This window comes from Rhinoraja longicauda, chromosome 10 (assembly GCF_053455715.1).
Source record: "Rhinoraja longicauda isolate Sanriku21f chromosome 10, sRhiLon1.1, whole genome shotgun sequence".
Lineage (NCBI taxonomy): Eukaryota > Metazoa > Chordata > Chondrichthyes > Rajiformes > Arhynchobatidae > Rhinoraja > Rhinoraja longicauda.
In genome coordinates, this window is record NC_135962.1 from 29,953,350 (window position 1) to 29,980,292 (window position 26,943).

Sequence of the window (26,943 nt, forward strand, 5' to 3'; positions counted from 1 at the left end):
TAAAAACACTTGTCCTTCACATCTCCTTTAAAGTTTGCCCCACTCATCTTAAAACTATACCCTCTAGAATTGATTTTTCTATCATAGTCATTGAGTCAGAAAGTATGGAAATAGGCCCTTTGGCCCAACTTACATGTGCCGTCCAAGATGTCCCATCTACACTAGTTCCACCCACCTGCATTTGGCCTATATCCTTCTAAAAATGTCCTATCCATGTACCTGTCCAAATGTCTTTTAAATGTTATTATAGTACCTGCCTCAACTACTTCTGGCACCTTGTTACATATACCTACCATCCTCTGAGTGAAGAAACTGCCACTCAGATTCCCATCAAAACCTTCCCTCTCACCTTAAACTTATGTTCTCTGATTCCCCTCTTTGCATTTACCCCATCCAATCCCATCATGATCTCATATACCTCCATAAGATCAACTCTCATCCAAACTACTCAAACTCTCCCTATAGCTCAGGCCCTCGAGTCCTGGCAACATCCTCGTAAATCTTCTCCGCACCCTTTCCAACTTAACAACAACTTTCCTATAACAGGGTGACCAAAACGGAACACAATACAAAATGTGGTCTCACCAATGTCCTGTACGTGCTAGGAAAAAGATTCTGTCTACATATTTATACCCCTCATAATTTTAGATACTTCTCTCAGGTCTGAGAAAACAATCCAAGTCTGTCCAACTTCTCCCTGAAGATATCATCCCCTAACCCAGGCACCATTCTGGTAAAAGATGGGCACAAAATGCTGGAGTAACTCAGCAGGTCAGGCAGCATCTTGGGGGGAAAAAGGAATCGGCAATGTTTTGGTTTGGAACCCTTCTTCAGACAGAAAGATAGAAAAGAGCAGAACAAAACAGACAACAACAGATGACCACAGGACGGGTGGAGTCCATAATGGCCCTTTGTTGGCTGGGGATGATGTGCTTACAACAGGGATACAAAGATGTGAAAAGTGGAACTAGTAGGATGACTGGGGGTGCGGGGGGGGGGGGGGGGGGTGGAGGAGGAGGAGGAGGAACGATGGGAAGGGTGAAGGAAAGAAATGCAGGAGATACTTAAAATTAGAAAAATCAATATTCATACCGCTGGGTTGTAAGCTGCCCAAATGAAATATGAGTTGCTTTACTTTAGTCTTTAGAGATATAGCACGGAAATAGGCCTACCGAGTCCATGCCGACCAGCGATCACCCTGTACCATAACACTATCCTATACTCCAGGAACAATTTTACAACTTACCTAAGTCAATTAACCTACAAACCAGCACATCTTTGGAATGTGGCCGGAAACGGGAGCACCCGGAAAATACCCGTTCACAGGGAGAACGTACAAACTCTGTACAGACGGCACCCATAGTCAGGATCAAACCCGGGACTCTGGTGCTATAAGGCAGCAACTCTACCGCTGCACCACTGTGCTGTTCCTTCAATTTGCGTGTGGCCCCATTCTGATGGTGGACGAGGCCCAGGACAGAGAGGTCACTAGGGGAATGGGAAGGAGAGTTAAAACATTTGGCAATTAATGGCTCTTAAATGCCACAATTGGACATCCTGGTATGGGACATCTAGGAAGCAGATGCGGCGGAGACGGAGGAATTTGGAGTAGGGGATGGAGTATTTGCAAGAGACAGGATGAGAAGAAGTATAGTCTAGATATCTGTGGGAGTCATTAGACTTGTAATAGACATCAGTCAAGAGTTTATCTCCTATGATGGAGCTGGTGAGATCAAGAAAGGGGAGGGAGGTGTCCAAGATACTCCAGGTGAATTTGAGGACAGGGTGGAAGTAGTGGTTAATAAAGTCTATGAGTTCTGCATGGGTGCAGGAGGTAGCTCTGATGCAGTCATCAATGTAGTGGAGGCAGAATTGGGGGATAGGGCCAATGTATGGCTGGAACCGGGACTGTTTGACATACCCAACAAAAAGGCAGGCATAGCTGGGGCTCATGTAAGTGTACATGGCTACACTGTTGACCTGGAGGAAGTGGGAGGAGTCGAATGAGAAGTTGTTACGGGTTCTGCTATCTACATCTTTCCGGCATTAAGTCGAGTCATTTATGTCCAAGTCATTCAATCATGGCTGATCTATCCTTCCCTCTCAACCCCATTCTCCTGCCTTCTTGCCATAACCCTGACACCAAGTCATTTGTATAAATCTCAAACAGCAGAGGTCCCATTACAGATTCCCACAGAACTCCATTGGTAACAGACCTCCAGCCTGCATATAGTCCTTCCACCACAACCCTCTGTCTTCGATCAGTCTGAATCCTCATCCCTCCTCCTCATTAGGATATGCTAGCTCTGAACTTCAATCAACTGGCCTTTAAACGATTCCCACAAGTCAGATGTGGACTTACCCAATAACAATTGCTCCCAGTGTACCTTCACGAGCTCCTACCTTGTACGCTATAGTTTGCCTTACTCCAATTTAGTATCTTCCCACAAGGTCCAGCCTTCTTCCTATTCAAAACAATCTTAAAACTTCGGGTGTTATGATCATTATTCCCAAACTGCTCTTCCACTGAAACACTAGTCACATGGTCAGGCTCATTTCCCCAATATAAGGTCCAATATGTTCCTTTCTCGGGTGGGACTATCCACACCCTGTTTCAAGAAACCCTCTTGGATACACCTCACAAATTCTGCCATCTAAGCCTTTGGCACTGAGCAAGTCACAGTCAATATTGAGGAAGTTAAAGTCACCCACGAAGACAACCCTTGTCACATTTTGGTAATCTGTCAACATATCTGAAGAAGGGTCTCGACCCGAAACTGTCCCGCTGACTTACTCCTGCATTTTGTGTCTATCTTTTCTATCTCCCTCTTGCTATTGGAGGGCCTATAGTACAATCCCATTGCAGTGCTTGCACCCTTGTTATTTCTAAGCTCATATCAGCTCAGCAGACAAACCCTCCAGTATGTCCACTCTGAGTGCTGCCATGACAGTCTTCCTGATTGACGGATTAAGCTAAAATCATTGCAGATAATACCCAAAGCAACGTAAATCATGTCCTGTGAGCTATTAATTCTCCAAGGTGAGGCACTATCATACAATTTTCTGGCTCTACAGATCCCATTCATATTTCCATATGAAATACAAGTAAATTAAATTCCTTTCCTATGTACCAGATATTAATGGCTCCACTTCCAAAGCTGCACCTTCTTTCAGCCTTTGTCATTTGATTATGCTGAGAAGCTCCAATGTCAGGGACATATTTGTATTGGAGATATCGTCTGCAGTGATGACTTTTTTTTAATGGAGCCTTGATGAAATCATTATACTGTTCGAATTTTGTCTGCATGATATAGAGTTCATTAGCTTTTCGGTCTTTAAGGCATTGACAGCAAATTAAATGGCAGGTTTGAAATGCAAAATGGACTTAATAGGTCCAATAATTGTAGTCAATGTAGATAATGCCAAATTAAATGGCACACCTATTAAACTTAGAGCTGGCATTAATTCACAGAAATATCATTATCCATTTTATATTCAAATATTTTTGGCTTAGAGAAATGGCAGGTGAAGAGACATTTAAGGAGCTATTTAACAGTCATATTTGGTCAAAATTTTGGTGGTTCTTCAGCAGAAGCAGATGATTGCTGTGAAGGGTCCAAACAAGGAGCATTCTGGTAAATCTCATCTTCACCCTCTCCAATCCTGGAATGCTTGCCACACCTGGAGCGCTACCTGCTGTTTCGGTCACCTAATTAGGGGGGAATATACTTGCATTGGAGGCGAAAGAAGATTGAGTTAGTTGATATCTGGGATGAAAGGATTGCCTTATAAGATTGGCAGTGGAGATTAGAAGAACGTTTGACATGGACATTGTTCTTGGTTGTAATGCTCTATGACCATAGGGTAACCCTGTCCAGGCATAAGCACAAGATTGGAATTCTAATCAAAACTAACAAAATCTCAGCCTTTGGGAACATTAATCCCAACCGCTCCAAGGAGCGTGGTCCATTGTCCACTATTGCAATGAAGTTTGCAGAGATGAGTCCTTCTTGGCATCAGCCCTTGGCATCGCCAACAATCTTTGCACTGTATCTGCCAGCTGCAGATCCAGCTCATACATGCCCACCATTGGTATCGAAATCTCTTTTTGTGTGGAGGTTTCAAACCTATAAATGGCAGTGTCCTCTACCCAAGCCTGTTGTGGTCAATAGAAACAATCTTCCGAATTAGTAGTCAGCATCCCGAATGTACTGCAACAGACTACATAATTTTAATAAAAATATGTGAGTAGTATTTTAATTTATGCAGCTGCTTTCATAAATGGCATTGTGACTGACGTTCATTTTGGAACAACTTGACCCAATTTCTTTTGGTAAAGCATTGCAAAAGCAAATGATGTACTTTGCATATCCTACAAGAAAAATGGTCATTATGTAAGTAAGATTTACAATGAGACGTGCCTGTCAAACCTGTTACCATGGTGTGATTGAGACAAAATAACATTTTGTTCCACACCGGGGAAAATATGTTTTTTTAAACCAATATTACATAATGCAAATGAACCTCCAAGCAATAAATTAAAAGAAACACAAAATGATAATCTTGTTATACATTTAACAAAAAGAGTTAAAACTCTATATATTAATTTTATCTGGCAATAAATCCCAGTAATCCATACCTGTAAATTGTATCCCAGATTGATTCTGGCTTTCGCACATCTAGGATTTAAATGAAGTGCTCGAACAAAATCTTTCTGTGCTTGCTTTATTCCAGCTGGCTGACCACTATCCATATATACATTTCCACGTCCATTATATGCATCCGCAAAAAATGGGTCCAAATGCACAGCTTGGGTGAAACAGTTCACAGCTTCTTCTAAATAGTGGAGTCTCAAACACATTAAATACACTAAAATAAGTAGTTCATTCTTCCTACTGTGGATTACATTATTTATTTTTAAAGGTATGATCGATTTCTAAAATAAAACGACTGTTCAAACAGCAGTAGTATGCTTTGGATCTTTATTCCTTACATACACAGAACAAATCCGCTAATTTTTTTACTTTTAACTTGCTGTGCATATGTTATAGAGTGGCAGATCGGCCGCCTATTTTTCATTTTCATTGATTTGTATAAAGGTGGTATTACGTCTGGGTAATAATGTAAAAGTCTGACATTGATTTTAAATGCATTTAAAATAATTCTTAGACATAAGGAACTGCAGGTGCTGGAATGTTGAGCAAAACAAAATGTTCTTTTACAATAATTCTTTGATTTGTCAGTCACAAAATGCTTGTCATCCTTGAATGGGAGCCAAAAATCTTTCCCTTTTTAATTGCATTGTAACATGAAATTGTTGATGTAATAATTGAAGACTCGTTTACAAGGCTGTGGGTAAAAGACAAGTGTCACTCTGAGGTTAGATTAGAATAGTATTCTTCACTTTCTTTTAGATTTGAGTTCTTCTGACACAAAATTGTACTAGGGGGAGTAATTCTCTAATTTTTGTCAACATTATCTAATCTGTAAGAAAGATAGTTGCAGTACAACTTTGATAATGCGGCAAGCTCAGGATTTTGATGGCGCCGATTAGCAGATTTTCTGGACTACCAGATGATATTTCTCGTAGCATCCCAACATATTTTAATTGATTTTTTTTGTAACAATCCAGTGAACCAGATAAGAATAAAAGGAAGAATGTAGCAACAAGGAACTGCAGATGTTGATTAAAGCACAAAATTCAGCAGGTCAGGTAGCATCTCTGGAGAACATGGATAGGTGAGGTTTCAGGTCGAGACCACACTTTAGACGGGTTACATCTTTTACATCTTCAATGTTAAAGGAACAAAGAACTACAATCGACATGTAAGAATGGCAATGTTACATTGGTCATGCGGGATTTCAATATGTAGGTAGACTGGGAAAATCAGGTTGGTACTGGACCCCAAGAGAGGGAATTTGTAGAGTGCCTATGAGATGATTTGTTCGAGCAGCTTGTAGTTGAGCATTTCAGGGAAAAGGCAATTGGATTTAGTATTGTGTAATGAACCTGATTAGATTAGGAAGCTTAAGGTAAAGAAACGACAATGAAGCAGTCACCATAATAGAATAAAAATCAACCTGCAATTGGAGAGGGAGAAGATGAAAATGGATATGTCGGTATCACTCTTGAGCAAAGGTGATTACAGAGGCATAAGGGAGGAGCTGGCTAAAGTTAATTGGAAAGGGACTTTAGAAAGAATGACGGTGGAACAGCAATGACAAGAATTTCTAGGAATAATTCAGAAGACGCAGGATCTTTTCATTCCAAAGAGGAAGAAAGATTCTAAGGGGAGAATAAGGCGATCATGGTTGACAAGGGAAGTCAAAGACGGCATAAAATTAAAAGAGAAGTCATAACGTTGCAAAGATTAGTAGGAAGATTAGTAGGAATAACAGAAGGTAACTAAACAGGCAAAACAGAAAGAAAAGATGAAATATGAAAGTAAGCTAGTCAATAATATAAAAGTGAATAGCAAAAGTTTCTTCAGATATATAAAGTGTAAGAAAGAAGAAAGAGTGGACATTTGACCGCAGGAAAATTATGCTAGAGAAGTTATAATGGGGAATAAAGAAATGGCTGATAAAATGAATACTTTTTTGCATCAGTCTTCACAGTGGAAGACACCAGCAACATACCTGAAATTCAAGAAAGTAAGGGGGTGGAAGTTAATGTAGTGGCTATTACTAAGGAGAAGGTGCTTGGGAAGCTGAAAGGTCTAAAGTTGGATAAGTCACCTGGACCAGATGGACTGCACTTCAGAGTTCTAAATGATGTGGCTTTCAAGATTGTGGAGATATTACTAGTGGTCATTCAAGAATCATTAGAGTCAGGACTGCTTCCAGACGATTGGAAAATTGCACATAATACTCCACAGTTCAAGAAGGGAGCAAAGCAGAAGAGTGGAAACTATAAGTCGGTTAGTGTGACTTCAGCCATCGATAAGATTTTAGAGTCCATTATAAAGGATGAGGTTCCTGAGTACTTAGAAGCACAGGATAAAATAGGCCAAAGTCAGCATGATTTTGTGAAAGGGAGATCTTGCCTGACGAACCTGTTGGAATTCTTTGATGAAGTAAATAACCAAAGGAAAGACAAAGGAGAGTCTGTGGACGTTGATCTGGATTGTTAGGCCTTTGATAAAGTGCCACAAGTGAGGCTGCTAAAAAAAGATGAGAGACCATGGTATCAGAGGGAAGATACTAGCATGGATAGCAGGTTGGATAGATGGCTGAAGGCAAACACTGGCAATATAGTGGGCTTTTTCTGGTTGGCTGCCAGTAACTTGCAGTGTTCCACAGGGTTCTATGCTGGGGCCGCTACTCTTCACGTTGTGTATCAATAATTTTGATGAGGAAATTGAAGGCTTTGTGACCAAGTTTGCAGATGACACAAAGATAGGTGGAGAGGCAGGTAGTATAGAGTAAGCAGGGGGTATGCAGAAGGACTTGGACAGGTTGGGAGTGTGAGCAAAGAAGTGGCAGATGGTGCACAACATAGCAAAGTGTGGAGTCAGGCATTTTGGTAATAGGAATAAAGGCATAGATTATTTTTTAAATGGCAACAGAGAATTCAGAAATCGGAATTGCATTTCGACTTAGGAGTGCTGGTAGAGTAAATTTGCTAGTCAAATCGGTACAATCAAGAGGACTAGAATATAAGGAATGGCTTCTCTCCCGAGATGCTGCCTGACCTGCTGAGTTACTCCAGCATTTTGTGAATAAATACCTTCGATTTATACCAGCATCTGCAGTTATTTTCTTATATATATGGACTAGAATATAAAACAGGATGGAATGCTGAGGCTTTATAAGGCACTGCTCAGACTGCATTTGGCATATTGTGAGCTGTTTTAGGCCCCATATCTGAGGAAGGATGTGCTAGCATTGGAGGGGATCCAGAGGAGATTTACAAGAATGAACCCAGGAATGATTGGGTTAACATATGTAGAGCTATTGACAACACTGTGCCTGTACTCACTAGAGTTTAGAAGGATGAGGGTCGACCTCATTGAAACTTACCGAATAGTGAAAGACCTGATAGGGTGGATGTGGAGAGGATGTTTCCACTAGTGGGAGAGTCTAAGACAGGAGGCCAAAGCTTCAGAATAAATGAACATACCTTTAGAAAGATGAGGAGGAATTTCTTTAGTCAGAGGGTGGTGAATCTGTGTAATTCATTGTCACAGAAGGCTGTGGAGGCCAATAGATATTTTTAAGGCGGAGATTGACAAATTCTCGATTAGTACAGGTGTCAGGGGTTATTGGGAGAAGGTGGGAGAATGGAGTTGAGGAAAAGGTAGATCAGTCATGATTGAATGGCAGAGTAGACATGATGGGCTGAATGGCCTAATTCTGCTCCTATAACTTAGGAACTTATGAACCAGAGCCCAAGTGAATGGGCAGCGAGCGCAGCAGATATTACCTGGTGAGCCAGATGCCAAACCATTGGATGGAGGTTTATTGGAGTTCTACTTATCCCCACCCCTTTTCGAGTAAGAAGTATCTAATTTTCAATTGTATAATGTTACAACTTTAGGCAATATACTTCTTGTTTTTTGGGGAATCTGGAACTTGAACTTTCAAATGTTCTATTTTTCTGTTATAGCTTGGGTTGAAACCTCAAAGGAGAACTGGTTAAAGTAACTTTTATATTGTAACTTACTTATGATAGCTGATTGCCATCGCATGATGTATGTTGGGATTTTCAGGATCTTCCACAGTTGCTGCTTTAAAATCCTATAAATGAAAACATTTAAAATCAGATAATTAATCTTGTGGTAAGATAGATTCACAATGATTATTCAGTTTCATTGATCTTCCACAGATCAAGCTGGGTTCACTGGTTGTCCTCAAAGTCTGCACTTACCTTGAGACGATCTCCAAACATAAAGAAACTCAAACACCTGCAGATATTGGAAATCTGATGTAAAAATGCAAATACAAGTCAGGCACCATCCACAGAGTGGATGGCGCCTGACATGTGATCTGCTGGTCTCTTTCCACGCATGCTGTCTGACTTTCAGATGAGCATGTTACTTTACGAATATTTAAGGACATCCAGTAACTCTTTAAAAAAATCTAATCTTTAAAGTTTTTGGAGACTAATTTAAATAGTAATTTTTTTTTTTTTTAAGTGTTATTTTTGCATTAGTTCAAGAATTCAGCTATTTTATCTTTGAAATGGTCTCGGCAGAGCTATAATTGCATGTTAGTGAGTAACTTGTTGATGAGGGAGTGCTGCTTGATTGCACTCAGTCTTCATCATTATGCTACTGATTGAAAGTAGACTGATGGATTAGCAATTAGCCTGAATGGATTTGCCAATGATGAAGGCAGGATGTGGCGTGACAATTAACATTTTTGCATACATGCCAGTGTTGTATTTGCACTGAAACAGCTTGGCTAAGGTTGAAGCTAATTATCCTCAGCTGGTATATCGTGCTGTGTTATGCATCCTGGAAACTGCTTTACCATATTACATCATATCTTCCATTCTTCCATTTTGCCTTTGACTGTAGAATGCTGGCCAATGCTTGCACCTAGTCACGGTGCATCTCCCCTTGAAAGAGGTTTTGTTTAGTTTTGAGGTACAGCATGGAAGCAGGCCCTGTGGCCCACTGAGTACACAGCGACCATTGATCACCCATTCACACCAGTTCTATGCACCCCACTTTTGCACCCACACTAGGGGCAATTTATAGGGGTCAATTAACCTACAAACCTACATGTCTTTGGGATTGGAGCACCCGGAGGAAATCCACGGAGTCTCAGGGAGAATTTGCAAACTCTCCACAGAGATCATCCGAGGTCAGGATCGAACCTGGATCTCTGGTACTATAGAGGCAGCTACTCTGCCAGCTGTGCCACTGTGCAGACTGCCTTTAAGCACTCCATCCTAGATTTAACAAGTTATACCCTTTGGTAGTACATACTCTCAACCTCCTCTACTCTGCAAACATTCTCCAGAAATCGTGGATGCATTGGTGTAGGAAAATAACTGCAGATGCTGGTACAAATCGAAGGCATTGGTGATCATTTTCCAATGTTCTATAGTTTCAGGATCAGTTCCTGTGGATTGGAGGGTAGCTAATGTTATCCCACTTTTTAAGAAAGGAGGGAGAGAGAAAACAGGAAATTATAGATCAGTTAGTCTGACATCAGTGGTGGGGAAGATGCTGGAGTCAATTATAAAAGACGAAATTGCGGAGCATTTGGATAGCAGTAACAGGATCGTTCCAAGTCAGCATGGATTTACAAAGGGGAAATCATGCTTGACTAATCTGCTGGAATTTTTTGAGGATGTAACTAGGAAAATGGACTGGGGAAAGCCGGTGGATGTGGTGTACCTTGACTTTCAGAAAGCCTTCGACAAGGTCCCACATAGGAGGTTAGTGGGCAAAATTATAGAGCACATGGTATTGGGGGTAGGGTACTGACATGGATAGAAAATTGGTTGGCAGACAGAAAGCAAAGAGTGGGAATAAATGGGTCCCTTTCAGAATGGAAGGCAGTGACTAGTGGGGTACCGCAAGGCATGGTGCTGGGACCGCAGCTATTTACAATATACATTAATTACTTGGATGAAGGGATTAAAAGTAACATTAGCAAATTTGCAGATGACACTAAGCTGGGTGGCAGTGTGAACTGTGAGGAAGATGCTATGAGGTTGCAGGCTGACTTGCACAGGTTGTGTGAGTGGGCAGATGCATGGCAGATGCGGTTTAATGTGGATAAATGTGAGGTTATCCACTTTGGTGGTAAGAATAGGAAGGCAGATTATTATCTGAATGGTTAGGAAAAAGGGACTATCAACGAGATCTGGGTGTCCTAATACATCAGTCACTGAAAGGAAGCATGCAGGTAAAGCAGGCAGTGAAGAAAGCCAATGGAATGTTGGCTTTCATAACAAGAGGAGTTGAATATAGGAGCGAAGAGGTCCTTCTGCAGTTGTACAGGGCCCTAGTGAGACCGCACCTGGAGTACTGTGTGCAGTTTTGGTCTCCAAATTTGAGGAAGGATATTCTTGCTATTGAGGGCGTCTAGTGTAGGTTCACTAGGTTAATTCCTGGAATGGCGGGACTATCATATGTTGAAAGACTGGAGTGACTAGGCTTGTATACACTGGAATTTAGAAGGATGAGAGGGGATCTTATTGAAACATATAAGATTATTAAGGGATTGGACACGTTAGAGGCAGGAAACATGTTCCCAATGTTGGGGGAGTCCAGAACCAGGGGCCACAGTTTGAGAATAAGTGGTAGGCCATTTAGACTGGAGATGAGGAAAAAAAAATTCAGTCAGAGTTGTAAATCTGTGGAATTCTCTGCTTCAGAAGGCAGTGGAGGCCAATTCTCTGGATGCTTTCAAGAGAGAGCACGATAGAGCTCTTAAACATAGCGAAGTCAGGGGGTATGGGGAGAAGGCAGGAACGGGGTACTAATTGAGAATGATCAGCCATGATCACATTGAATGGTGGTGCTGGCTCGAAGGGCTGAATGGCCTATTCCTGCACCTATTGTCTATTGTCTATTCATCATTGAAACCATTCAACTAATTTTTTTGGCATCCACCAAGGTTTTTATGTTGTTTTTCTCTTGTCTTTGGATTACTAACCTGCGATGCATTGTAGTAATCTTCCATTCTCAGATACAGTAGACCGCGATTAATTAATGTCTTCAAGTTTAATGTCTTTTTGCACCCAAGAAGCTGGATTATCCCATAATCTTTCAGTGCCTGAAAAATATTATTTGAGGTATGCATTTTCCACGAAAATATGGATGTGGGAAATATAGCTGCAGATATCAGCATTTTTCAGTATGCTCAGTAAGTACTTCAGTTACGGCCATCTATTATTATTCACTTTAGTCTTCAGTTCAAAAATTTGCTATAATTAAAAAATTAAAATCCTAAAAGCAACAAGCATGTTGTACTCAGATAACCATGGAAGCCATGGCAGGAGTTACCATTGTGTTGTCACTTTTTGTCATTTAACCCCTTCCACACTAAACCTGCTTTCAAATGGGCACACAAATTAATATTTTTCTTATTATTACAGAAAATACCCTCAATATTATCAAGAAATTATTTTCCTTCCATGATTTCATCTACTGCTATGATACGTTCCAAGGAAATTCAATCCCCCATCCAAACCACCCTGCCTCTGGTACATGAAAGCCTAAAATCTAAAGGGTGCTTCCTATTGTACATTGTTATTGGAAGGTGCTGAAATCTCTCCTCTGCTTAAATGGTGCAGCTGGCACCTTGGTTTTATAGAAATTAGGAACAGAAGAGACAGAAGCAACTCACCAGCAATTCCAAATTAGAGATTTAAAGCTGCCGTAAAAATAGCAGTACCCTGCAATAAGGGGTAAATGAGGATGGCAGTCAGACATCGAACTGTGGGCAATTGAATTGGCATATCAGGTTAAATTATACCTCTGGCCAGCGGAGAGGAAATGCTAGCTGGCAGTTGAATGCATATTTGGAGCATGCTGCCAAAAGTAACACTTTTATCATTCTAATTTCACATTCAGTTGCATGGATATTAAAATGTTGACTTGTTCATTGTAGCAATGCCTTGTAATGATTTGCATATGTAAAATATCAGCTAGATACTTTATGGTGCTTTATTTTTGGCATTTAAGTGCATATATTCAGCATGTACAATTTGATCTTCTTGCCAGTTCTTTTTCGGTGAGGGGTTCACTTAAAGTCTGGAAAAACAGTTGTGCAGCGAAATTTCTACACTGCGAAGTCTAAATCCGAAGGATTAAAATTAATGGCTGCAACAACCTCACGATTAACATTAAATAAGTAGATGTGGTTTAGTAGAATGATTCAGATCTTGCAATCTTAGTAATTATTGTAAACAACCATTACCAAATACCACTAAATTTTGGTTAGAATGTGAAAAGAAAGAGTTATGGTACAGCAGAGGCCAGGCAAGGAGGTGGGTAGCCAGTGACATCTCCAACTGGGTAACCAATCATGTCTCACAGTAAAAGAAGGCAGACCCATGTTTATATCGAGGAAAGATGAAATCAAGCTTGTTCCCAACTTAATCGTTAGCCTTACACAAGAATGCCCTATTGGGAACCATGGGAAGATGCAGACATCTATAGAAATGTATTGCAATATATAGCAGAGGAGCGAATTGTGGGGGAAATTGTTCAGAATGTCAATCATGTCACAACTCTTTACAAATATCTGCCTCTTATCAACATTCATTTTATAGTTACTTCATAGAAGAAATAGCTTCGGATATTGGAACTTTTGATAACTGTAGTGCATACTACTCAGTAATATCATTTTTCATTTATGTTTCACTTAGCTTCATGAATCTCGCTTTATTTTTTCTATATATACCTTTTGAAAATCATTTGCTTGTTGATAACTGACAGCCCTGTTAAAGTAACCCAAGATGCAGGTCTCATCAATGTTGATTGCTGCAGTTATGTCATCAATTGCCAAGTGATATAACTACAATGAAAAATAAATTGACATTAATAAATGTTAAACAAAATGTTTACTTGAAATGTTGAGTCAGAAGTAAGGTTCCATCCAGCACAGATAATAAAGCCATTAGTCATTGATCAAAAGTGAATGGAGAGATAAAATTCAATACGCAATGGTTTAATATAGTGGTATGTATTTCACTCAGGCATTACAGGAATACTTGTAACATTGTTGGCGTCCTTTATTGTGGGTACTCTTTGCATACCTTGGATATGCAAAACAAAGAATATCACTGTGACTTGTCCCATGTGACAATAAAGTATCATTCATTCATTCATTCATAGCAATAGTCTTAACAGCATTAATATGCAGAGGAATATTGGGGTCTAAGTCTACCGAAAGCCACACCACAAGTCAATAAGGTGGTAAAGAAGGTGTAATGGTATGCTCGCCTTCATTGGTAGGGCAAAGAGTAAACGAGTCAGGAAGTCATGATGCAGATCTATAAGACTATTGCGTCCAGATTAGGTTGCCCCATCACTGGAAGGATATAGAGGTTTTGGAGAGGGTGCAGAAGAGATTTACCGGAATGCTGCCTGGATTAGAGGGTATTAGCTACATATAAAATGATGAGATTAGGGTATTATGATACCTAGGGGTTAGGCAGTCGGTAGTATTTTTTCCCAGGGTGGAAATGTCAAAGTCTAAAGGACATAGCTTTAACGTGAGAGGGGAAAAGTTAAAAGTTTACTTTTTCCACCAAGTTGATGATCCTGCATTTCTCCACATGATAGACACAAATTGCTGGAGTAACTCAACGGGACAGGCAGCATCTCTGGAGAGATGGAATGGGTGATGTTTCGGGTCGAGACCCTTCTTCAGATGAAAGATGACCTTTCTCCACAAGATGTTCCATATCTTTGCCATTCACATATTCACCCTCTAACCTCCAAAGCCACCCTGCATCCTGCTGATAGTCTACTTTATCACATAACTTTGCAAACTTGGAAGACCTGTGCTAAACCCCTCTTCCACATTGCTGAAATAGATTGTAAATAGCTGGGGCACCGGTTCTGATCTTCATGGTCCCCTACCACTCAATTTTTTCAGCCTGAAAATTCCTACTCACTGCTTTCTTTCTGTTAATTAATCATTAGTCTACATCAACCCCCAACCTTAAATTTTGGTAGGGCATATTTCTGGATTGCTGTAAATTTTAGGAGACAGTTATTGTAATCCAAGCTCCTGAAAAAGGGGCAAAGTGATACTGTGATCGATATAGGCACTGCAAGTGTCATTCTGCAAGTGTCATCCTGAACCAGTTATAACTTTCTGCCTGTGTTGATGCTGGATCACTCAATCAGTATAATTGACATTGAACATATTACTGGAGCATGTGGTAAGGGCTATTCCCCCTTGCCCAACCCAAGAAGCAAGCAAAGAATAGTGGAATTGGGGGATGGGATTTGCAACAATCAGCAGCAAGAGCTGTGGATGGGGAGAATAAGCAACAAACAGGAGTGAGAGCACTGTCACAGCAGGTTTGATGCCCTGCCCTTGTGCACCCAGGGAAGGCATGATTTCCTAAAATCTTAATCTTCTAGTATGAGATTCCAAGATATTTTTTAAAAGCCAGTAAGATGGATGTGCAACTTACAACACATGGAACATATGCAAACTCTCAGGTTCATAAATAACCAACTTTCATGTCAAATGTGTAAGAAAATAACTGCAGATGCTGGTACAAATCGAAGGTATTTATTCACAAAATGCTGGAGTAACTCAGCAGGTCAGGCAGCATCTCAGGAGAGAAGGAATGTCACACGTCACCCATTCCTTCTCTCCTGAGATGCTGCTTGACCTGCTGAGTTTCTCCAGCATTTTGTGAATAAAAACTTTCATGTCAATATTAGCAAGATTGAAAAATGGAGGAGCGTGCTGAACAGGAGACTACCTCAGGCTGAGAATTGGGGCTTTTGGATGACTACTGCCCTCATAACAAAATATCTCCTATCTCTATTCATTTTTGTGCCTAGTTAACTATGCTGTTACTTTCATCCTGACCACACCGTTACCATGCCTACTTGCCTTTGTCATTGGAGAATTCCATGAGCTTCCACCTGCTTATCATTCTTGGATATTAACCCCAGCAAATGGAATTGGAGAAATATGTCAATGCATCAGTGCACAAGACTTCCAAATATCATCTCAGATTCTGCCATCATTGGTAGTGTAGAAACTAATTTTCCACATATGTAGTACATTCAGGACAATGGAATAGGGAATTTGGATTGTCAGACAGCAAAGTTGCATACTAATTCTTTGCAACTTCTTTGGATGGGGATTTCAACAGGGCAGCCCACATAGATAGTTTCATATGAATGCATATTGATTGCTTACTGCATTGTCCTGCCTGCCAGAGATGTCATGGAGCGCAGGAGTCATCTTCAATCTCTTGGAGGACTATCAGTACAGCATGAAGCCCATTCTTGCCATTTATTGAAACACTAAAATGTTCACTTTGGAGTAGATGATGAATTAGGTGAAAGCGTCCCTGACAGAATGGGTGGTTGGCATCCTAGGTGTTTATACGAGATGATGTGGTGGTTCAATTAATTTCACATATCTGCCATTAAGTTACTGGAATTTATTGCAGGCACAGATTGGCAGACTGGGTATGACCTCATTTCTACCAGGTTACTAAGTTATAGAATATGCTCTTTTAGTACGAATATACTGTCCACCCCATGTATTTGCATTGTCATTCAATTTTAACTGCTGCACCAACCAATATTCCTAACTTCTCATTATCTAACAATCTATTGATCCATGCCTTGAATATACTTTAGAAATGAGCCGTAGAACACTATCCACTTGGATAGGGAATACCAAATACTTATCACATTCCGGGTGAAAAAATGTATTTTTATTTTTGCTTGATCAACCCCATATTTTTCAGATTATGACCCTTAGTTTTTAGTACCCCAGCCCAGCCTAAACCCCTGAAGAATTTGGATGTTTCAATGAGATCACGTTTTATTCTCCTAACCTCTAGAGTTTATCCAATACCTGGTGCAGTGGTAGAGGGAATGATGTTTAGGGTAGTTAATGGGGTGCCAATCAATGCTTTGAGTCCCTTGAGAATTGCTGGAGCTACATTTAATCAGGCAAATGGAGAGTATTTCACCAGCCTGTGCCTTGTAGATGGAGGAGAGGCTGAGTCAAAAAGTGACACATTCATTTCAGGATATCCAGCCTCTGAACTAGTTCCTGTAGCCATTGGTTATCTGATATAGTTGAGTTCCAGTCAATGGCAAAGCACAGGATATTAATAATAATAATAATAATAATGCATTTTATTTATATAGCGCTTTTCATATACTCAAAGACGCTTTACAGAGATTTTGAGAACATAGGGAAATGAATAAATAGATAAATAAGTAAATAAATAAATGAACAGAGAAAGGAGACAGAAGGTGAGGTGACCTTCAGTGGTTGAAGGCAGTACTGAACAGGTGAGACTTCAGCGATGTTTTGAATGTGGTGAGTGTGGAGGAGTCTCTAACGGTTTGGGGTAGTGAGTTCCATAGGGTGGGAGCAGCGATGGAGAAAGCCCTGCCCCCCAGGATCTGAGTTTGGTCCGGATGTGGGGGGATAGGAGATTGGCAGCGGCAGAGCGGAGGGTGCAGGTGGGAGTGTGCCTGTGGAGGAGGTCGGTCCGGTAGGATGGGGCCAGGTTATGGAGGGCTTTGTAGGTTATGAGGAGGATTTTGTACTGGATTCTCTGGGGGATGGGGAGCCAGTGGAGTTTATAAAGTACGGGGGTGATATGGTCACGGATCGAGGTGTGTGTGAGTAGACGGGCAGCGGAGTTTTGAATGTATTGAAGTTTATTGATGATTTTTGAGGGTGCGCCATAGAGGAGGCTGTTGCAGTAGTCCAGACGGGAGGTGTTGAAGGCGTGGATGAGGGTTTCTGCAGCTGTGGAGGAGAGGGATGGACGGAGACGGGCAATGTTTTTGAGGTGGAAGAAGGCTGTCTTTGTGATGTGTTTGATGTGTTTGTCGAAGGAGAGGGTTTGATCAAGGATGATTCCAAGATTCCGGATGTGAGGTGAGGTGGATACTGGGAGACCATCAATGTTGAGGATGAAGTTTTGGGTGGATTTGGTGAGCGTTTTTGGACCAATGATGATGATTTCAGATTTGTTGCAATTGAGTTTGAGGAAGTTTGATTGAAGCCAAGATTTTATTTCAGTGATGCAGTTTGTCAGTGTAGAGTGTGTGGTGGGGGAGATTGACTTGGTGGAGATGAGGAGCCGGATATCATCGGCAAAGCAGTGGAAGTTGAGACCATGACGGCGGATTAATTGACCAAGGGGGAATAGGTAGAGGATGAAGAGGAGGGGGCCAAGGACTGAGCCTTGGGGGACACCTTGGGGGAGGGGAGCGGTGGGGGATTTACAGTTGTTAATGGAGATGAACTGGTGTCTGTCAGAGAGGTAAGATTTGAACCAGGATAGGGCTTTTCCGGTGATGTTAAGGGAGGTTTCAAGTCGGGTGAGGAGAATGGAGTGATTTATGGTGTCAAAGGCGGCGCTGAGGTCAAGTAGGATGAGGATGTTGAGGTTGCCAGCGTCGGAGGAGAGGAGAATGTCGTTTAATGAAGGAATCTCCTTAATGGTAATGCTTTTGAATATCAAAGCTAAGTAATTAGACTCTCATGTAAATAAGTATTTGATAGTTAGCGTAGGCTTGATGGGCTAAAGGAGCTGTTTCCACACAGGGTGACTCCATGAGCCACAACAGCTTCACCTTGTATGAAGTTTGACTCCAACCCTTGGAGTACTTTCTATTGATGTCTGTTTCTTCAGTTTTTCCTTGGATCTTTGATACCATATTTATTCAAATGTTGTCGAGGTCAAAGACAGACATTTTCACCACCTGTCTACAATTCTGCTCTATGGTCCTTGTTTGGATCGCGGCTGCAATGAAATATGGAGTCAAGTGATCATGGGACTAGGTGGGCACAGGTGAATAATTGCCTCCTAGAAGTACCATCAATGACACTTTTCACAAGTTTGCTGATGTTTGAAAGCAAACTAAACAAATGATAATAAGTTTGAATGTATTTGTGAACAGGACATATCCATGCCGTAAAGTCAGCATTGTAACTATTCTGGAACAGTCAAGTAAATGTCAGCAATGTAACTATACTGGAACAGTCAAGCTAGTTCTAGAGGCAAGTCTTCAGTAATGCAGTTGCCTGAACCCCATAAGCTTTGAATTTTCAGCAGACTAGTTTCTCTGATGGTGGGATCACTTGAGAATACAGGTGCATCAATTATTCTGCTGTTCTGGTTGAACATGGTGATAAATGCTTTGGCCTTATTTCTAGCAATCATATGCAAGGCCCTGCTACCATTGATGATTGGATTATTCTGAAAATCTCCATCCCTATTTATAAATCTAAAATATGACCATCATTTTTCATGACCAGACGAGGTAAAACTGCAGAACCTTGATCTGATCCCTTGATTATGAGATTGCTATTCTATCTGTTGCATGCTGTTCAGAAGGTATGTCATCCTGTACTGTAGCATCTTACTTTTCTAGGTATTGTTGTGTTCTTTAAAAAGATACAGTGAGTCCGACTGTGTTTTTACGCGAGTGTTTATTCAACCGCACATCTGCTCCGCCGGGCTCCTCCCTGTCGCCCTCTGATGACCCCCTACCAATAGACCTGTGTAGTCTTAAAGGCACATTGCAATAACACCACAGCTCCCCTTTCTAGAATCAATCGGTAGACTGCAGTTGATTCACCAGACCTTAGAGAATTATTCTGCCTCTTTAGCTGGAAGGTCTGTTCCCATCTGAACTAAATTAATTCAACATAAGTACATGTAAACACATAGTCTTAGTGAAAAGGATGTTACCCTTTTCACTAAATTAAAAAGACATTTTTCTTTAGAAACTCTCTTTTTTTTTCACTTATAGTTCAACCTATCTGGTCTCACCACTCTTCTCCCAAACCTGGTTCTGGGAGTGGATGGCAGTTCTGGAATGTTCTCTTTTGGTGGCTCTGCTGAGCTCTGCTCTGGAATGCAACCCGGGAGTTGCTCTTTCATACCACCCCCACTCTGGTCCGGCAAGGGTTTCATGGGAATTAGACGGTTTCGCCTGACCGTCCCGTGAGGTCCCTCCACGATGTAAGAGCGGGGGGCGGTGTGGCTGCCGATCACAGCTCCAGCTTCGCCTTGATCCGTGACCCACACTTCTTGTCCGGGAAAGAGCCTGTCGAGACTCCGTGCACGATGCCGCAGGTTGTACCATTGTGCATCTTTGATTCTCTTCTCCTTTTCCTTCCACGCAACCACTTCATTGTCGGGAAGAGCAGGATTCAGCAGGGCTGGAAGTGTTGGTACCGTAGTGCGAAGCCTTCTCCCCATAAGGAGTTGGGCTGGGCTGTACCCGTTTTGCAGTGGGGTCGCTCTATATGCAAGTAAAGCGAGGTAGGGATCCGCCGCTTTCTTCAGGAGACCCTTCACTGTCTTGACTGCACGTTCGGCCTCCCCGTTACTCTGAGGATATCTCGGGCTGCTTGTGACATGGAGGAAACCATACGACTTTGCAAACGCAGCAAAGGCGGTTCCGGCAAACTGAGGCCCATTGTCTGTGACCAATGTCTCCGGAATGCCGTGACGTGCAAACATTGATTTGAGGTGGTGGATTACATCTGTCGACTTGGTGGGGCTGAGTGGAGCGATTTCCACGTATCTCGATGCATAATCCACTACCAGCAGGTAGTTCTTGCTTCCCAGCATGAACAAGTCAGCTCCCAGCTTTTGCCATGGTCGGCCTGGGTATTGTGATGGCATCAGCGGCTCTGTGTGGTTCTGTCTCTCTTTGCTGCATTTCCGGCAGTTGAGGACCAATTCGTTCAGCTGCTGACTTAGTCCAGGCCACCACACTGACCGTCGTGCACGCTCTCTACACTTCACACCACTCCCTGGTGACCTTCATGTAGTCTGGTCAGCACGTCGTTCCTCATAGTTGAGGGTATGACTAATCTGTCCCCTTTGAGTAACAGTCCGTCATTTACTGTGAGCAATGCTTGTTCTGCCCAGTACAGCCTGAGTGCCGGTTCACTGTTGTATTCGTTGGCCATCCTTCCTGACACAGCTGCATTACGCGTGCGCACACACTGTCCCTTTTTAGCTCCACTCTCAACTCATCCAGGTAGGCAGTGCTTGCCGGCAGGTTCTCTATTATCATGTCCACATAGATGTTTGTATTCTCAAACAACTCCTTTTCGTCAGGCGTTTCCCCCATTTTCACAGGAGCACGCGACAGCGTATCAGCTGTCCACAGACACTTTCCTGGCACATGAGAAATGGAGTAAGAATAGCGCATGAGGCGCATCCGGAAACGCTGAATCCGTGGAGGGAGAGCATCCAGTGCCTGTGACCCCAGCAGACTCAGGAGAGGCTTATGATCCGTCTCCATCTGGAAATGTTTACCGATGAGAAAGTTGCGGAACCTTTCACAAGCCCAGGTCAGGCCCAAGGCCTCTTTCTCCACCTGCGCGTATCTCTGCTCCGTCTGTGTGAGAGATCGCGACACGTAGGCTACCGGTCTCCACTCCTCATCCCATTTTTGGAGAAGTACACTTCCCAGGCCGTAAGATGACGCGTCTGTTGAGACTCTGCATTCACGGTTCGTGTCGTACATGGCTAGTACAGGTGGGGATACCAGTGCATTTTTCAAATCTTGAAACGCTCTTGCCTGGTCGACGCCCCACAGCCAGCAGTTCCTCTTTGACAGGAGGTCTCGCAGAGCCTTGTCTCTCTCTGCTAGTTGCGGGATGAACTTCCCCAGCTGGTTAACCATTCCGAGAAAGCTCCTCAGCTCACTCACATTGGTCGGCTCCTCCATCTTCCTTACAGCCTCAGTCTTGCTCGGGTCAGGACTAATGCCACTGGAGGAGAGGACATGACCAAGAAAGGTCACCTCTGCCTTCGACAGGTCACATTTGACAATGTTAAGCGTAATGCCCGCCTTTTGGATCCTCGCCAGCACAGTATGCAGACGAGCGTCGTGCTCCTCTCGTGTTTGGCCCCAGACCAGTACATCATCCATGTGGCAGACGATTCCCTCGAGTCCCTCCGTGACCTCTGACACCATCCTATTTTGAAAGTGTTCGGGGGCAGAGGCAATGCCGAAGGGCAGCCGCTTGAAGTAGTAACGACCGAAGGGTGTGATGAATGTTGTGTATTTTGCTGAGTCTTCGGTCAGGGGTATTTGCCAAAACCCCGTGTTGGCATTCAACTTGCTGAATATTCTGGCTCCAGCCAGCATCCCCAGTGTTTCCTCCACCGATGGCAGGGTGTACTTTTCTCGACACACCGACTCGTTGAGGTTAGTGAGATCGACGCATATGCGTACGGCTCCTGTCTTTTTCGGCACCACCACCATGCCTGAACACCAGTCAGTAGGCTCTTCAACCCTGGTGATCACTCCCAGGCCTTCCATGCGGGACAGTTCTCGCTCGACTTTACCCATCAGCGGCAACGGAATCCTTCTGGGTGTCTTCAATGAGAACGGTTGGGCCCCTGGTTTCAGCTTAATGGCATACTGCTGTCGTACCTCCCCGAGACCGCTGCATAGTTTCGGGTAGCTAGTCTTAAGTGTCTCTATGGTGATGCTGTCTAGCCGAACCACAAGCTCCAGCTTGCCGATAGCAGGCCTCCCCAGCAATGCAGTGTGCAGGTGTCGTGTGACGTACACATCCTCCATCATCCTTTTCTCTCCTTTCACCAGGAACAGCCCAGCGACGCCCACAACTTCCAGTGGACTCCTCCCGGGTCCCAGCAGTGGCTTGGTTGCTTTACGGAGGGTAGGTGGATCGCTGTCTCTATAGATCTCTTTAAACACGGTGTGGGGTAGGACTGTAACATCGGCGCCGGTGTCAATTTTGAATGACACGTTTTTATCATTTATGTCGCTGTTTACCATCCATGGCTCTCCTTCGGCTGTGACGCTGCCTAGGAACATAACATCCTCGTCCTCTTCAACTTCCTGCACGGTTTTGGGTGATCTACACACACGCACGCTTATAGTGTCCCTTTCTCCCACATAAATGGCATTTCGCATCCTTTGCCAGGCAATCCTGCCTTGGATGGGACGGAGAGCTGCCACATTTATGGCACTGTACACTTTTCCCCCTGCTGTGTTGGGCGCTGTGTGTTTTGAGTTGGTGGCCATAAGCCTGGTGAGGTTTGTTTTTGGCACCTTTACTACTGCTCTTATACACTCTGTCCACAGATTTAGTATCACTTGTCTCTGTCCTGGTGTCACCTCGCAGAGAAGATTGTTGCCGTTTCACCTCCTCACTCTGCCTCGCCATATTGACGGCCTTTTCGAGCGTCAATTCTGCGTTAAGCTGCATACGTTCGGACAGCCGCTTATCCATCAGTCCGACAACAAGCCTGTCGTGTATCCGCTCGTCGTGTAGCACCCCGTAGTTACAGTGCTCTGCCAGCGCATATAACGCAGTGACAAAGGCATCCACTGTTTCATGTTCTCCCTGCCTGCGCATGTTGAACTTGGCACGCTCATAGATTATATTTTTCTTTACTATGAAAAATCGTTGGAAGCCATCGCGCACCCCTATGTACGTTCCGCTTTGTGCTACTGTCAGGTTTAACCCGCGCAGAACATCGTCCGCCTCATCTCCCATGCAATAAATCAGCGTGTTAACTTGATTATCTTCGGAGCTGGCATTCAAGTTACTTGCCAGACGGAACCTTTCGAACCTCCATTTGGCCCACTCTTGCGGCTTTGAAAAGTCGAAGGACTCCGGAGACTGGATGCTAAATGTCCTACCGGGGCTCTCTGTGCGTTGTCGTCTTGCATGTCGCACTCTTCTTTCTCTTTTGCCGTCAACGAGCTCCAAACGATAGTTGTTCGACTCAAAGTACACTTCACGCACCCTACAGGACTTCTGACACCATGTTGTGTTCTTTAAAAAGATACAGTGAGTCCGACTGTGTTTTTACGCGAGTGTTTATTCAACCGCACATCTGCTCCGACGGGCTCCTCCCTGTCGCCCTCTGATGACCCCCTACCAATAGACCTGTGTAGTCTTAAAGGCACATTGCAATAACACCACAGGTATGACACCTCATGATTTTTAGGAATGCCTGATGCTGCTTCTGGGATCCTATTTGCACCATTCACTGAAATAGGGATGTCACCTGGGATAAGCATCTTAGTGTGAGGGATATTCCAGGCTCTGAGTTTACAGAGTGTATTTTCCTTCTGTTGGTGAGGTTGGAAACAAAGGTTTGTATTTCATATCAGCTAGGTAAAATGCAATATTTAGTTGAAAGTTTACCTTAGATTTGATTGTTTAAATAACACCACTATCATATTCATCCATCAACCACTAAAATAAATAGAAAAAGAGTTCACATACCTTAGCATAATATTTCAGTGCTCCTCTACAAAGAAAGGCTCTTGCACTCTGGGGTTGAAGCTTCAGTGCTTCATTACAGCTTAGAATGGCCTTAAGATAGCGCTGCTGCATTGCATAGTACACAGCTCGGCTGAGGTAGACCTGCAGAGACAATTGAAATATTATAAAAAGCCCCTTTGTTTGTAATTCTGTTTATTGGGAACTTTATATATGGTAATCTTGGAGATTAAATGTTGTAAGGGAATTATTTTTCTTCTAAGGCATTGTTGAAAAGGAAAAAAGGCATAGATCAATCTTTGCCTCCATTTCACAAGTAAGATTAGTTTTGAATTTTAGGGATGGCACAGTGGGGAGAGCTCCTGCCTCACAGCGCCAGTGACCCCGTTTCGATCCTGACCTCGGGTGCTGTCTGTGTGGAGTTTGCAATTTCTTCCTGTGACTGCGTGGGTTTCCTCCAGGTGCTCTGGTTTCCTTCTACACCCCAAAGACGTGCGGGTTTGTAGGATAATTGACCACTGTAAATTGCCGCTGGTGTGTAGAGAGTGGATGAGAAAGTGGGATTAGATAGAATTAGAACCAGAAAGTGGGAATTAGATAGTTTAGTTTAGTTTATGGTCACATGGATCGAGGTGCAGTGAACAGCTTTTGTTGCATGCTAACCAGTCAGCGGAAAGACAATACATGATTACAATCGAGCCATTCACAATGTTCAGATACATGATAAAGGGAATAACATAATTAACATTTAGTGCAAGATAAAGCCAGTAAAGCCAGTGTGAATGGATGATTGATGATCGACGTGAACTCAGTGGTTCGAAGGGCCTGTTTCCATGGGGCATCTCTAAACTCTCTGAATGCCTTTACCCAGAGTCGAATGAGTCTTTATTATAGTTACTGTAGGAAACTGGCACGATCAAGGCAATGTGTGATCGGCCAGGATTTTACTGAAATCACATCCGTGACATAAAGGATCAAAAAGAAACATGGAAACATAGAAAAATAGGTGCAGGAGTAGGCCATTCGGCCCTTCGAGCCAGCCCTTCAAGGCTGATCATCTAAAACCAGTACCCCGTTCCTGTTTATTCCCCATATCCCTTAATTCCTTTAGCCCTAAGAGCGAAATCTAACTCTCTCTTGAAAATGGCCCACTCCTGCTTCTACTTTCTATGGTCTTTGATTAAGCTTTCCCCTGCAGGAAGTGAATCCTGCTGGTGGGACACACAATTAATCTAGGCAGTAGGAAACTTTGAGACTCTCCGCTGACGAGAAATACATGAGGAATCCAAAAGTGGCCACACACCAATATGAAGAAATCAATATTTCAGATTTGTAAAGTGTGAACCATCTCGCAGGATCTTTTGGGCTTCCAAACTCTATCTTGTTGTCCTAAACCCAGAGTCTGGGCAAACAAAGTAGCTACACAACATATACAGAACATAAACAGGCCATTTTGGCTGAACAAGCCAATTCTAGTTCATCTAATCTGCTTAGCATAATCTTTCATCTCTTTCAATGTCATTTATCCAGCTACACCTTAAAGGCTTCATAGCATTCACTTCAACTTTCTCACTAGAAAAATAAATTCCACATTTCTGGTAAAAGATGTTTATCATGAATTCATTTCTGGATTTATCTTAAAACAGTAGTCTCAGTTCAAATGGAAAAAAATATACCCCATGGATGCTCTACCCTGCAACTTAAGTAGATCAATTAAAAGGAAAGTGTATTTCAGGTTACTAAATTATTAATTACCTAGCAAATTACTGGTTAGATGTTGATGTCTTCTGTGAAATATAACATTCCTTGTTTCCATCCTGAAGATCCTCATAACAATAAAAATAGTGCTTCCATAGTGATAATTCAAAACCCACGAATACCTTTTACATTTACTTATTATTCCATTAGCACTCACTTAAGTTCTAATTTTTAGTGTCCGTTGTGAAATTCCACATTGAAATTCTACACCGAACCTGTGCTTAATGTAGCTAATTAAAATAACAAATACTCAAAGATGAAGCTCTAGCAGTTTGGACTGGTCAACTCATTGTTTCATTTAAACATGCCCTTCATTGTAAGAGCATGTGGTGGTAGCCTGGCTTTTTTCAGTGAGTTTCACATCCAAAAGTTAAAATGTATTCAATATCTGTAAAATGCCGAGGGGGTATAGATTTGTGTTAACATTCATCATAAATGGGATTTACGAAGCCACAGATTTTGTGCTTTGGGCCTTATTATTCTAAAGTCAGTAGTGGTATGAGAAGTACATGGTCTTAACATTTGGCCATTGCCAGCACAGCTAACTACTTAACTGTGCATCAGACATCACTGGAAAAACAAAAGTGAGGTTTAAGATCCAGGAAGGGGATTAGAGATCAAGGTTTCAGATATTAAGGGAAGGAATCTCAGGACCAGGACAAGAGAATATTGTGGTAATTGCTCAACATTTTGATATATGTAATGGTAATGTTAGCTTTCTAATGTGACAAATGACTTTGTTTTAAATTCTTGCAGTTTAAAAACAGTGTGAAATTAAGGCCTCCATATTGCTCAACTCTAATATTTAAAACACCCATCCCCCTTCTCCCACCACGCCGAATCCCACATTCCTACAGCACACTTCACAATACCATGTTATAATTGGAGTCCTGCCTTGCAACAGCATGAAGTGGAAACATAAAAACACCATCAGAACCCAGAACCACAAGATCACCATGATGCACGTGTTTGAACATGGCAGAAAGCAATCGAGTTGATAGGAGCCAAATCTTAACCTGGAATTTGGAGCAGGATTGCAGCGGAATGTTTAAACATCCATAATTCCTTCAAACATTGTCACTAAAGCTACTGAAATTACTAAACATGTGTTAACTGTATTTGAAGCAACGTCATAAATACTATAATAATAATAATAATAATAAACATTTATTTTTTATAGCGCTTTTCCAAATGCTCAAAGACGCTTTACAAAAACAGTCAAGACATAAAAACAAACAGACAAACTATCCTATG

The 26,943-nt window shown here is 42.4% G+C and overlaps 1 protein-coding gene across 4 annotated transcripts in view; it reads right to left on the minus strand.

Moving 5' to 3' along the window:
• The window catches only part of ttc6 (tetratricopeptide repeat domain 6), a 134,305-nt gene that overhangs the window by 19,842 nt on the left and 87,520 nt on the right, over nucleotides 1-26,943 (minus strand). For 2 of the 4 annotated variants that reach the window (XM_078407162.1, XM_078407161.1), the window contains exons 24-28: nucleotides 23,935-24,075; nucleotides 13,369-13,482; nucleotides 11,617-11,736; nucleotides 8,666-8,739; nucleotides 4,640-4,850 (exon numbers count right to left, since the gene is read on the minus strand). In XM_078407162.1, the coding sequence (XP_078263288.1) occupies nucleotides 4,640-4,850; nucleotides 8,666-8,739; nucleotides 11,617-11,736; nucleotides 13,369-13,482; nucleotides 23,935-24,075 (660 nt within the window). The remainder of the gene's footprint in view (nucleotides 1-4,639; nucleotides 4,851-8,665; nucleotides 8,740-11,616; nucleotides 11,737-13,368; nucleotides 13,483-23,934; nucleotides 24,076-26,943) is intronic. The other 2 variants (XM_078407163.1, XM_078407164.1) reach the window with 2 other exon arrangements.